The sequence below is a fragment of the Porites lutea genome, chromosome 2 (genome assembly GCF_958299795.1).
Source record: "Porites lutea chromosome 2, jaPorLute2.1, whole genome shotgun sequence".
Taxonomy (NCBI): domain Eukaryota; kingdom Metazoa; phylum Cnidaria; class Anthozoa; order Scleractinia; family Poritidae; genus Porites; species Porites lutea.
In genome coordinates, this window is record NC_133202.1 from 35,085,746 (window position 1) to 35,099,925 (window position 14,180).

The 14,180-nt window shown below is 37.2% G+C and overlaps 1 protein-coding gene across 1 annotated transcript; it reads left to right on the forward strand.

The window, feature by feature from the left end:
- The first annotated feature begins 9,690 nt into the window (after nucleotides 1-9,690).
- On the forward strand, nucleotides 9,691-10,263 carry LOC140926102 (uncharacterized). Its single transcript, XM_073375897.1, has one exon. The coding sequence runs from the start codon at nucleotides 9,691-9,693 to the stop codon at nucleotides 10,261-10,263; it is 573 nt and encodes a 190-aa protein (XP_073231998.1).
- The last annotated feature ends 3,917 nt before the right edge of the window (nucleotides 10,264-14,180 follow it).

Sequence of the window (14,180 nt, forward strand, 5' to 3'; positions counted from 1 at the left end):
CAGATATTTCGGCCATGAATTAATAGTAGGGTGATGTAAGCTTGCCTTGTTCGAAGAAAACTACGATGTTTGGTTTACTTATGTCTCACAGGGAAAAAAATGTCATCTATGTAGCGTTGGTTTAAAGACGGTTTCGCTTACTAGATTTTGTGTTTCAATATTACATATCAAAAACTGCTGATGTTAATATGTTAAAAGGATACGGCTCTTCTGTTAGCAAATGAATTACGATCGAAATTATACTTTATTATTTGTTTCTTCTCGGATAACTTCAGCGCTAGTTCAGTGAGAAATCGTTCCGCTTCTCTGCCAGCAATATGGTGAGAACACAAGAGCACTAAAGAAGCTATACTCGACATCAATAACTGGCTGGTTGTAGTTTCGCTTTTTCTCATTCTCATTGCACGAGAAATTTGACGTTCATTTGCGTTTCTGTCCCTGAGTATAAAACCAAGAGGAATAATGGGACAGTAGGGGGGTCTTATGGCCAATATAACGACAAATTTCGGATCTGGCTGTTAACACATTTCTCAGCTCTGTCCTATAGATCGTTTTCACTGTCACGCAACAAAAAAATAAATTGAAAACCGTCCAGTGGAAGAAGCCGAGAAAATGACATGTTACAAAAGACTAATATATAAACAATTTGTCCAAGTCTCAGGTCTTTGTGGCCCACAGTTTCTGAGTTATTTGCCGAAACGTTTCACGCACCCTTGTAGAGCTTTGTATGGAGACGCCATATTGGTGTACCGTTTTGGTCCACCAATATGGCCGCCGGAAATCAACAAAACATCTGGAGTTCACTTTTTCGATAAAAGCTCTTTCTTTTCACTCGAGAACCAGCCTACGTGCGCATAAACATATCTTGTAATACTTGAAATGGTTATACTGCTGAAAATCAAGAGGAGAGACTTTTTTCAACGAGACAGCATTCCTGTTTTGGTGTCACGCACTGTGAAAACTCGGAAGTTCGTATTGCTGTATTTTCGAAATGAAACATGCTACGGGAATGGAAACTAAACAAAAAATAAAATGGAATGGAAAATAAATAAAAAATAAATCTTTGTTTATCTTCAACCTAGTCTAAATAAGAATTCGTAAAACCTCGCTGTTTTGACTTAACAGTTTGATGACGTCACTGTGAAAACCATCTATTGGAGCGAATTTGATCGACATTCTGACTTATTTTAGAATGCGAGGCCTACACACGCTTTTACGTTTAATGATAGGAAAAATACTCCGTGTCTTTTTTTTCTTATTATTCTCAGTAATTAAGAACTGGAAACGACTATTTCTCGACGTTCTAAATATCTTCACTTTTTGGTGTTTGCAGGCCAAGTAGATTGTGAATTATTACTGAAGAAACCTTATACGACACAGGAGTATCTTGTGGCGCAGTGTTAACAGTTTACAGTCTATCCAAGCGTGGCAAGAAACAAGGTCAATTTTTCTAAGAACATTTTTTCTACAATATTATTTTGCTTTCCCATGCACGTTTTTGGTTTGGCAAAAATTTTCCAAAATGGAAATTAGTGACGTTCATTTGCGTTTCTCTTCCCGAGTAAAACCAAGAGGAATAATGGAACAGCGGGCCCGGAGGCTTATGGCACTGGCTGGGAGATGGGATATGTAGATTTCACTAAAGTTATTTAAGGACATCGGTAGTCGATTTCCAGAAGAGTAGTCGGAAAACCTTACTTTTGACTTTTCGAAACTGTAAAACCAATAAACGGTGCACATTGATACTTGTTAAAGCATAAATGAACCCCAAACAGTCCAGTGTCGGATCCAGACCTTCAGCCGGGGAGAGGGCGAGTACAAGCAGAAAATGGTCAACTGTTATCGCAAGGGCAAAGTAGTCAACCGCTTGCGCAAGCACAAAACAGTCAGCTGTTGTCGCAAGGACAAAGTAGTCAATTGCTGTTACAAGCACAAAACAAGTTCCAAGTAGTCAATCCCTGTCGCAAGCACATACCGGTCAAGTGCAACCGCAAGTGCAAAATAGCCAATCGCTGTCACAAGTACAGACTAGTCGACCTATGCTACCGCAGATCAATCAACTACTGCGCATGCCTCAACCAGAGAGCCAGCGTTTCTGTCAACTGCCAAGGCAACCGCTCTTACACACCTCCACAGCAACTTCCCAGGCGAGCCAATCAACCCCAGTTGGGAATTATGCTGGTATACATCCCTATCCTGTCCAGACACACCCTTTAGTTAGAAACTGGCACTCTGGTTGTTCCCCACACAAGTACAAAATTATGGAACCGCCTAAAAAAGTAAAAAAATGGATGGGAAACTGATTTTGCTGAAAAGTATAGGCATTCTCCGCATAACATTATTGTCAGACATTACGATAGAAGGCTCATGCTCATGAAGGCTCATGAAGAGGTGAACGCACTGGGCAGTTTCAGTATAGTGCGGACTACAGCAACACTTATTACCATTTCAGCGTTAGCCACATTCGGCGGAAAAAGCCTCTGTATGACGTAAAGGTGTACATTGACTTTGTACAATACAAACTATGGAGTCTGGACAACGTGACGTTATCAGGGAAAGCAATTTTTTAAGGTATTCTACTCCACTGACTTCAGTGTTTTCTTCACTGTTCCGTTTAGTTACCTGAACTTGAGTTAGCAACTTTAGAGTGTACATAAATGGTTCTGCGGATACCAGAATTGGTCATTATTTCCTGCTGAGAAAACCGATACCTTCAATTTGTAAAATAAACAGCTCACTAAACTTAGTTGATTTTAATTCTAATAAGAACTAATACGTATCAAAATTATCGTTGTGTTGACACTGTCTTGCAAATTTAGTTATCTCTTATAAACAGTGGTGAGTCAAACAGCATCGAAAAAAAATAGGACGAGAGATTTTGTTTTATCCTCCCTTGAGTTTTGAGACAAGCCGATCCTCTTATTTGCTTTTTTTCCCTCATGACGGTTTACTATTCTATGTAGCTAAAACAGCTGGGTTTAGATTGAGGTCGTTCTCATACTAGGCTTACGTGAACCTTCATGCTCAACTTTCCTGGTTAAGGCGATATTGTGTGAATTTTGTTTCTAGTATTTATGACCATACTGACTTCACAATGCCAAATGCTTTGTCCATATTTTCAATTGTTGTTTTTTCAAATAATTGCAAACAGACCACGACGTGTGTGAGACAAAATGACGACCCGTACGGAAATATAATTTTCTCCATTCTTTTTTTGTTTTGTTTTGTGTACAAAATCTTTGCTGTAACGATTGAATAATCATTCCTTCAAATGAAAAGACGTTTCAGCCTCAAATGATGATTCAGGTGTTTAAGAATACATTGTTTCTCTTATTTTTCGCCTAAATGCCTTGTTAGTGTCCGTTTGTACTAATGATTGGAGAGGAAAAGATTGGAAAATACAATCAGGGGGAAAAAGGACAATTTTGAGCTGTTTCATATTTTTGGGCAGAATTCTTTCTTAAAGAAGTTTTAGGTCTCTCAGCAAACGAAGAAACCACCTTCATGCTCGATAACCTTTCAATTTAAGGCAAAGATGTGAATATGAGCGCCTGAAACTGAAAGAGTTTTCTTTTTCTTTTCCTTTTTATAGCCATATGACTTTTACACTTGCAAATCAGTGACTTAGTCCATATTTTTTCAAAGTAATTTTTTTAAAATAATTGCAAATGGTGTGGTTTGAAAACACGAGGTATGTGAGATAAAATAACGACTTGTCCGAAGATATAATTTTCTTGATTTTTATTTGTTTTGTTTTGTGTACAAAATCTTTGCTGTACTGCACTTGAAGATTCGCTTATTCGCTTTGCTGACCGCGTGGAAGGGGAATGGGACTGGTGTGTACGCGGAGATTTCATTTCATGAATTTTACACTTTTTTTCTATTTAATTTGTTAAATATCGAAATTACAATGAAGGATGAATTTACCCCCTACCCCAGACAGGAAATAATCCAGGATTATTTTTAGAGCTATGGTTTTCTTCGTCTGCGTATTTTTTTAATTCCTTTACTCTCGGTGCCCAAATCATTGAATTAATGTGTAACATTTTCAAACCACCATCATTAATATCATTTATTAGCGCAGATCGTTTGATTTTATCATTTCCTTTCCAAATAAAGTGATAAATCAACTTGTTGATTTCTTTGATCAACGCTGCTTTGCTTAGAAATTCCGGGATAATAAAAGACTTTACAATGTGAATTTTTCCTATCAGGGTACAGGCTCCTACCTTTCCAGCTATTTAAAGTTCCCTGGATTGATTTAAAGATGGACTCACAGTTGACCTTCAATCTAGCTGGGGTATTATAATTAAAATCAACTGCCAATATTTTAATCATACTACGTATTTTGTGAGTAAAAACATCTTGGACAAGACTGTGCGAACCAATAGCAAAAATCTCTGTTTTTTTATCATTTACACTAAGGCCTGAGTATCTAGCAAAATTTTGTAAAGATGTCAGAAGTTGAAAGTGTGAATTGGTATCTCTCAAGAAGCAGGTCATGTCGTCGGCAAAAAGAGTCGTTTTGATTTCTTTCCCATTAATTAAAAAGCCTTTAATATTTTTGTCTTCTTGGATTTGACATACAAGCGTTTCCAGCGCAAGAATGAACAATAAATGAGAAAGAGGATCACCCTGTCTTACCCCACGTTTAACAAAAAAGATATCAGTTGTAAAGCCATTATTCAGTACACAGCTTGACAAGTTCCTATAGAAAGTCCTAATCCATTGAAGAAAATTTGGTCCAAAACCCATTTTCTGTAAAACCTGATATAAAAATTTGTGGTTCAGCGAATCGAAAGCCTTTTCAAAATCAATTGCAAGTAGAATGCCGGATTGGTTCATTATTTTGCAGATCTCAAGAACGTCATCGATAGTGCGTACCGCGTCTAAAATTGACCGTCCTTTTATGAAACCGTTTTGATTGGCGGGAATATGTAATGGCATTACTGCTTCTAATCGTCTTGCGATAGCCTTGGACGCCATTTTCACATCCACATTAACCAATGAAATTGGTCTCCAATTTTTAAGAAATCTTCTATCTTTTTCCTTCTTTTCTAATTGAGTAATCAATGCTTGTTTTTGTGAACTAGATAACTCACCATGCTGATGAGAATAATTTAGGGCATCTACAAGTGTTTTACTAATAAGACGCCAAAAGCCCAGGTAAAATTCAACCGTTATTCCATATTCTGAAATGATTTCAATGCTTCGTATTATTCTTTCACTGTAATTTTTTCATCCAGCGCATCCCGTTGTTCTTCTGTCAATGTTTTTGTGTTAATTCCTGCCAGAAAACTATTTAAAGAGGAACTATCCTCCTCCGAGAAAGGTTTATCATAAAGCGTGGAATAAAAAGTATGAATTTCACCCATAATTTCTCTTGGATCAGTTATGTGCTCCTCGTTTGCTTTACATAGTTTTCTAATGCAACTCTTTTTCTTCCTTGGAGATTCTAAATTCAAAAAAATATTTGTCACTCTTTTCCCCTTGTTCATGCCAATTTGCTGGTGATCTTATCATTGCTCCCCGAGCGATATAATCATACTGGCGGTCATATTCTGTCTGTAAAATTTCTGGATTGGTAAGGTTTTCTGCAGTAGGATCGTTGTCACACTTCATAGCATACTACCAGAAACTCATAAGGAGGTTGAAACGTGTAACTCTCATATGTTTGTTTTGTCCGATGCTCGTGATTATTTATTTCCAAAAGTACCATATTTGGAACGAGAGGGAGAGATAACTGACCAATCAAACTTCGTAAACAACGTGACGTAATTTTACTTCAGGTTCCCGCGCCCGCTTGAAAAAAATGGCCGACAAACGGGGGAAAAACTCTCGAAAGCCGAGAAAGCTTTCAAAGGTTGAAACCAGGAATCTTACCGAAACACTGAGCAGGATATTATTGCCTTACCACCCGGGCCAAACATAACATTATGAAACCCACTGACGTCCTCGCAACTTCTTGAAGTTGTCACTTCAAAAAACGATGCCTCGTTGACCCTCTGCACGGTAAACTTATATACTACAAATAGGCTTTTAAAATTCGTATATTAAAAGTCTAGAATAATCAGTAAAAAATATTTTCGAATAAAATTCATTAGCTGCGCATCGGAAAGTGTTCAAAACCTGAACCTAACAACTTCGCAAAAAGTGATGCGTGCAATGAATGTGAGAAGCATTTAAGCTTAAATTCAGCTTGGATGTTGTAGTCACGATCGTGTTTTGAGCTAATTTTATGAATGAACAAACTTAAAACAATAGACAGAGAAGCCGTTTATTGAAAATTCTTATTCAAAATCCAAAAAGTTAATCCCTTAAAGCAATTCGGAAAACACTATCTGGATCGTGGATCCGATCACGCAAGTGAAATCGGCTGAGCACATGGCAAAATTCAACACAAAATCCATCTCAAATCGGGGCACATTTTGTAATTTTTCTTTAGCGCCGAGGAGAAAAATTTATAAAACGTCTATGAAACATTTAAAAAATACATAAATTCGCTTTCAGAAACGTAATTGTCTTGGCAATAGAGTGCAAAATGTACCTGAAAATTCAGCAAACACTTCACTACCTTGGTTGCCTTTTAAAACAGACCATGCGCTCCGTCGAGAAGAAAACAAGGTTGAATTCCTCGAAGGACGATTTCTTGATGAAAAGCTTCCCTTCCTCCACTAAAAGAAAGCTGAGCATTCTTTTGAACCTTCTCTTTCCATTTTTTGTCTTTTAAAGGTGTATTTTTCAACTTGAAATGCAGAACTCTTGTCTTAAAACATCTGCATGGTGGTCGCGCGGCAGCCATTTGTTGAAAATGGAAGGTTTCCAAACATGGTAAAAGTCAATATTCACGAGCATTGAACGCGAGTTACACGTTTCAACTCCTTATGAGTTTCTGATACTACTGAATATTCCTTTCCAGGGTTGACAATTTCTCGCTCCTTTCTTTAGCTACCTGTTTACTATAGGTTATAGTTTCGTTGCGGATTTTATACTTTATGAAGTCCCAAAGGACCCGTGGATCTTGGATTTCCACACCTTCTTCTAGCTTTTGTCATATTTTTCATTTATAAGCGCAACATACCTCTCATCTTCTAATAAACTAGCATTAAATTTCCAGTATCATGGACCTTTTGCAGTCTAGTCAATGCCATTTGCATGCAATGTGATAGCCGAATGATCAGTCCGATCCTAATTGCAGCAACAATGTCGACATTTTCAATTTCTTCTTATAGATTACCAGATGTCAGCCAAAAATCTAGTCTCCGCTGTATCAGTGGGTTACTTTGCTTCCATGTAAAACGTTTGGATTCTGGATTTCTGATTCTCCAAATATCAATTAAGTCAAATGATGAACAGAGATTTTCAATTTTTTTACATGCTATTTTAAGTTTCGGTTTACCTCCAAATCCATCCCTGTCGCAATCCAGTATAACTTTGAAATCACCTCCAATAATTATATCACTATCTGTATCTATTTCAAATTCATCTAGCCTCAGCTAAATTTCTTCAAAAAAAGTGCTGTGGTCGTTTGCTCTATTTGGTGCATAGATGTTAATAAGGACAAAAGGATGCATGGTCTTGCATCTGAACTCTTAAAATTATAAATCTCCCATCGCTATCTATATGACACACCTTCAATTCACAATCAAAATTCTCTTTTACAAGTATCATGACGCTTCTACTATGCTCGGATCCGTGACTAAACAAACGTCTCCTCTCCATTGTGATTTCCATGCTAATTCAACTTCCGAAGTGCTGTACGTCTCCTGGAGAAATCTGATATCCGATTTGCTTTTGACTAACCAATTGAAAATGGCTTTTCTTTTCTCAGTAGATCGAATCCCTCGAACATTCAAAGATAATAGTTTAAAATTTAAATTAAGTTTCATTGTCACATATTTCAATTTCTGAAGAAAACAGCGGAAAGGCGGTGGAAGATATATATGAAACCTGCATGTTTTTCTATTCATAAAGAGTCGGCCCCCAAAAATAAACAATACGAAAATAACGCGAAAAACGATGACGAAAAAAAACAATAGCCATAAAGAACTAACACAATAATTAAAAATAAAATAGCGGCCAGCCAAAGCTGCTAATTGCGCCACCTTTGACTGGTACCTTGCAATCTTTGATCTTAATTATTAGCATTCTGGTTTTTGCTCCACAGTTCTTGGCAAAAAAAAAACTACAACTTTGAATAGTAGAGAGTATATGCGGCCTAAATGATTTTTCTAATGTTCTTACATCTCAACACCGTCAATAAACAATTTATCCGGTTCCGCCCTACTAAAATAGGCGGTCTTACGGTCCTTTTTCGCTCGTTTAAATTGCTTTATCTTCTTCTTTCTAAAATTTCACTTGGAAATTCCAAAGCTTTTTCCTCTTAGCTTCCCAGCATTGGACATAACTTCTTCACGTTGAGGGTATTTCAAAAAACGTGCGATTATATGTCGAGCTTTACCATTGGAAGAAACACGCTTTCCAACACGATGAACCTTTTGGAATTCGATTTGTTATGCATTTTCCATACCAAGCTCTGTTTTAAGGAATCCAACCAATCAGTGGAAGATGTCGAAGAACTTTTCCTCGATTTTCGTTTAACAGTTTCGGCCATACAACATTGCCAAGTGCGGAGGAAAACCACACACGTCTACTCCAACGTCTTGCCCGACCAAGTTTTTCATTTTTTTCTGTTTTGAATGGCAGTTCCCCGCCATGAACAAATTTATTTTACTTTTGCTTTTATTTCACTTTTATTTTTAATTTCATTTCATAATAAAAATGTTTTGTTTTGTTTTGAAAACCAAAAAAATGAATCTATTTCCAGTTAAATGAAAAACAAAATAATTTTACATTTTACTTTCACTTTAGTTTCAATACGAAATAATTAAAGTTCAATCTAAAATTAACAAATTTATGTCGTTTTGACGAATGGCAGTTGTCGGCCACCATACTATGACAACTCCGATGTCATTGCAACCCTGATCATAACAAATATTCACCTATATCTAATACAACTGTGCTGGAAATTTTTCCAAATCTTTGTTTATGGCGACGTAGTTTGTGCTCAAACTTGGGAGGTATTGACCCTGAAAAACGGTATCGAGCCACCTTAACAAGTATCAATGCGCACCGTTTAGTTTGGTCCAAAAATAATGGGGTGAGGGGACTAGGATGAGAAAGATGGCGGATGGAGGTGTTTTCTTAGCTCCGTAATCCTTGTTAGCCTGGGAGGAATATAGCGTCCTAAAAGTAATGTTCGGCGCATAGATAGCTGTCTAATGCCCAAACGAAACCAAATATCCTCAAGCTCGTCCTCAACGCTATCCCGGCCGTCACCAAAACGAAACAAACTCCTCGGAGCGACACCCGATGGAGATACGGAATCCTGCAGTATGGATAAAACGCCCGACGATCGTCCCTTGCTCGAAAGAATCATGGAAAAACTATCTTATTTGGATAACACCGAGAATAGAGGAAAATTTTGGTGGGTTAAAATCTGATATTTCGATTTTAAGACACGAGCTTAAAGAAAAGTTCGAAGGTGTTAAAAGCACCTTGACGGAGGTACAGAAATGACTTGAATCAGCGTGGAATGTCATCGCAGACTTACGAGCAGAATCTAAATCACAATCAGACTTCAAGAAAACCTACCAAAGTAGCTTGGATAAGGTAAAGAGTGGACTGGCTATGACTTCATTAAAGAATGCCAAGCTCGAGACCGAAATTGACGCTTTGAAAGTAAGATTTTTGGAGAAGCAGGAGAAAGTAATTGGACTCGACAATTACTCCCGGCGAGAAAACCTACTCTTCATGAACGTACCAGAACAGACAAAACAAGAAGGTGAAAACTGTGCGAACAACATATACGATATTATCGAAAATGAGCTAAACATAGATGTTGAGAATCTTGAATTCCATGCAATACATAGAGTGGGAAAACGGCGTTCGTCGGATGAGACATCGAAAGCTTATCCAAGGCCTGTCATTGCATGCTTTCTATGCAGAGGGGACAGAGATGTGGTACTGAAAGCGAAAGGAAGGCTGCGAAACTCTTCACGATATACAAACGCGTATATTACTAAAAGACTATGCCAAAGCGATTCAAATGGAAGAAAAGTTTTAACCAAAGCCATGTTTCTGGGCCACAAAGGAGGTATGAATGCTAAGGTTGTAGACAAAAACTTAGTAGTGAATAATGTTTACAACTTAGATAATATCCCCGATAATCTTAAGGAATCTAGCACCCTTAATTCTAGCTGAAAAATCTTTCTACGCTTTTAATTTATTAGTCACATGTACAAGACTTAAACAAACTCCCCAGCGCTACTGAATTTCCCCCAGATGCAGTCTTTCAATTTCTCCTTTCCTTTTTCTTTGCTAGCGTTATTTGCCAGCAAAGAAAAAAAAACAGAACAAAACAAAACAAAAACAGCAGAAAACCTACCTTTGACTTCTTTTCTCCCAATTAGCGCCAAATTTCACTAGGTTCGTTTTCAAAAAAAAACACAGGGAAAAAAAAAGAACAAAAAAAACGACTACATATATATTTTTGACTAAACGGACCATTATCATTGCTCATTACGACCCGTTTGTTTGTAACACCTTTTGCCGATCGTTTTCAGTATGCTTACCATAAAAACAATTTCCCCTTATGTGACAGTGGCTATTTTTGACCAATTCTTTCTTTTGTAATTACACTTAAAAAAAGTCCGTAGCAAAAAGCCTAAACTGTAGCTAATTTCAAAAACAGGACAGGACCTTTAAAATTTTAATGTACAAACTCACAATGACTCTCATAAGTCATTACATTAGGTGGCAACACACAAATGTATGTCACGGCAGGACCAAACCACCCTCAAATCGGTCATTAGGGCTAATTGTACTCCTTTTTTTTGTTATTCGTTACCAAAGTTGCAGATAGTCTAGTTTTCCCAATAGAAAAATTGAGTGTCAGAAATCGAGCGCAATTGACTTTTTCTTACTCAAAACACTGCACTTTTGGCGCCATCAAAATGTTACTCTGCTGCGTTACTATCGTGACTGTGAGACTGACAGTTTACTCGGTATCGCCATCTCTTCATGTCAAACGTACGTAAGGTCACGTTCAGTCACGGAAAAGGTTGTCACGCAGAGTCGCAGGCCGGTAGTGTTTAGTGTTTCAAAATGGCTAAAATTGACCAAGTTTGACTTTTTTTACCTCACTCTATGCTTAGAAAAGCAACTTTGCAATGAGAAAACCTACAAGACGCAAGAAAAACGAACATTTAGCGTTGAAATGTCTACTTTTGTGCGTTTGGAAATTGGAAGTGTTTACAATGACCACTGGCCTACTATGAAATTTCCTGAACTTCGATGCCGTCAAATAACAGAGATTTCCTCCGATAAACCAGGCTCCGAGTGTTTTAACGTTGGATAGCGCTATCCACCGGATAAATCACTATCCACCGGATAACACAATTGTTTCCCGTAATACTCTTCCGCTGGATAGTGATTTATCCGGTGGATAGCGCTATCCAGCTTTTGAACAACCAGGGCCAGGCCAATTCTCAGGTATGGCTTGTAGATGAATGTGTAAAATGGGTGTTTTTCAACTGTTTCCAACAATAAAAGTAAAACTTGTGGATGAATTGATGCAAAGTGCTTATTTATGTATAATTTTACATGTCAAGCACAAAAAAGTACCATTTATCGCTATTTAACCTGATTTCTAATTCTTGGTAAAATCCAAGGTGGCGACTATTGTTGTTGACGTCACAGGCCTCCAGTAGTGCCACCGCCCATAAAATATACCTCATCTTGTTGAGAAGATCAAAAGCTTTCCACTGAGGGCAAAATTGTTTCGAAATACTGCAACATGTCAGAAACTCTGGGGAGGGGTTCCATTACCCCATCTCCCTTGTACCAAGGTGGGAGTATGAATCTGCGTGTACGTCTGAGGGTTAAAGTATTATCTAGTTAAAGAAAAAGAGTGCTTATGTTGATGGAAAGTCTCCAAGTTCCTCAGCGCGGATTTGTTTTACCGCGCGAGAAAAGTTGATGTTAGCGTATTTCAGGTTAAAAATTAGGCCAGTCTGAGACCCCGACCTCGAAAATCACTATTAGCTACTATTCTAATCTTTCTCGCAAATAAAAGGCTTTTGGGCGGGAACAATTAACATCAGGTTTCCTACTGATCTACCTAAAAGTTATCCGTAGGCAAAAAATGAAAGCCGCAAGTTACCTGGCATTAAGACCCGTCCAACTCTTGGCGATCGTGCATTCCAGTCAACTGCATCTTATCTCTGGAATGCATTACCTTCGGCAACTTGCAACATAAAGACATTGGACACTTTTTAAACTCCTGTTAAGACTAATTTTTTTTAATTTACCCTTTTCTTTTTTAATTGCTGGCTTTTATTTATTGTGCGCATTAGATCGTATATTTGAATGCTACTTTGCCCCTAATGAATAATAAATTATTATTAATTATTAATTATTATTGTTATTATTATTATTAGTGTACAGGTTGGTAGTTTTTAATAGTTACGTTTTAGTCACCTTTAACATGAATTTAATATAACAAAATTGTGAAGCGCAACTGAATATATCCATGTAAAGGTTTGTGCTATATCAAATGTAAATTATCATTGTTATTATTATTTTTCAAATCTCTTGCCACGAAATGTCACTACAATACTACATATGCAAACATGCAAACCATATCAAACTACACGATCTACCAAATACATATCCACCTCGAAACTAATAAGTAGAACGCACGCCTACGATACCTATACCGTAAATAATCTAATAGATGCCGGGCCGTCTATTCAATTTTAGGTGCCCAAGCGGGGGCGTTTATCGATAGGAGGCGTTTAAAAGAGAGATTCGTTTATTCTCATAACTGTAACAAACTCCACAAAAATATTATGCTTTCGGCGAATACAGTGTATATCCCTACAGTTTATAAATAGAAGACTATCCAGTCCATCCGTTGATACGTCTTGGTCGTTTAGAGATCTATATCTTTTTTGTAGTTTGGCACCCCGTTCGTATAGATAGTAATAATAATAGTTAATATTCATATTGCGCATTTTCTATAAAAATAATCAAATGCGCATTACAAACATTACAATGAAAACAAACAATTTAAGTCGCATGCTTAGAATTTACTTTCAATAAAATGTCATTACAATAATACATCCGCAAAAGTGCTAACCATCTTAAGACATTAAAAAGTAGTTCCTTCGTTATAATTATAAATATATACTGCAAATTGTGAATCCATCACTTTACGCATAGTTAATAAAGTGGAATGGTTATAAAGCCCGACAGACTTCTTCGCTATTTGTTTTTGTTAGCTTTTCTAGACTTGACCGTGCACAACGTTCAATAGCATTCCTGTCATTTTGAACTTAGTGACCAATAGAAACATCGCATTAATTTATTCAGTCGCAATTTGTGAACAAAAAACAGAGGATTGTGCGCTGTCAGGGAGCTTTCAGCATAAACTGCAGCACCAATGTTTTCATAGTTGATGTCTGCTGGCTTTCATAACCAGTCTCCTCTACTAACTATGCTTTACGTAAGAAGAATGCATGCCAAAGCTGAGAAGTATATTGATACCATTTTTTCTTTAAATAGTGACCAAGAAAGCATCAATCTACGGCTGACCTATCTCGATATCAACAAGGCAGATTAGGAGGCCATTTTCGAGTTCAAAAAAGCCGTAACTTTCAAAATGAGGCCAGTTACAAAACCTTTCTGGCGAAAAAGACTTTCGTTTGCACGAGAATAAAAAGTTTTTTTCGTTTCAAAGACCTTGCACTTACCCTGGTTTTAAAGCAGAGGCTTGTAAATAACAATTATATATGAATCAATAGAGCGTTTTGTCATGACATCACGGCAGCCATATTGGTGTTCCAAACAAATCCTGTGGGAGTTGAACTCTTTTCTTATGTAAAAAAAAATTTTTTGTTCTCATAAATTTGCATAGAGCCGGTCACGTGAGTGAAAACGCTCTATAGGCCACTTTCAAGATGACGGTAGTTAACAGTATTTTACAGCTAGCATGCCAGAATTCACTTCGATTTTGCATTTTTTTGGGAGCTTACCGAAGGATTCTTACTAAGAGTTGTAGTAAAATGATCTCATGGTGCAATTATAATATTGGAAGGATCAGATATATGCCACAAGTT

Bases quoted from the DNA above. Each gene is read 5' to 3' on its own strand.
- LOC140926102 (XM_073375897.1), top strand. From the start codon at position 9,691: ATGACTTCATTAAAGAATGCCAAGCTCGAGACCGAAATTGACGCTTTG.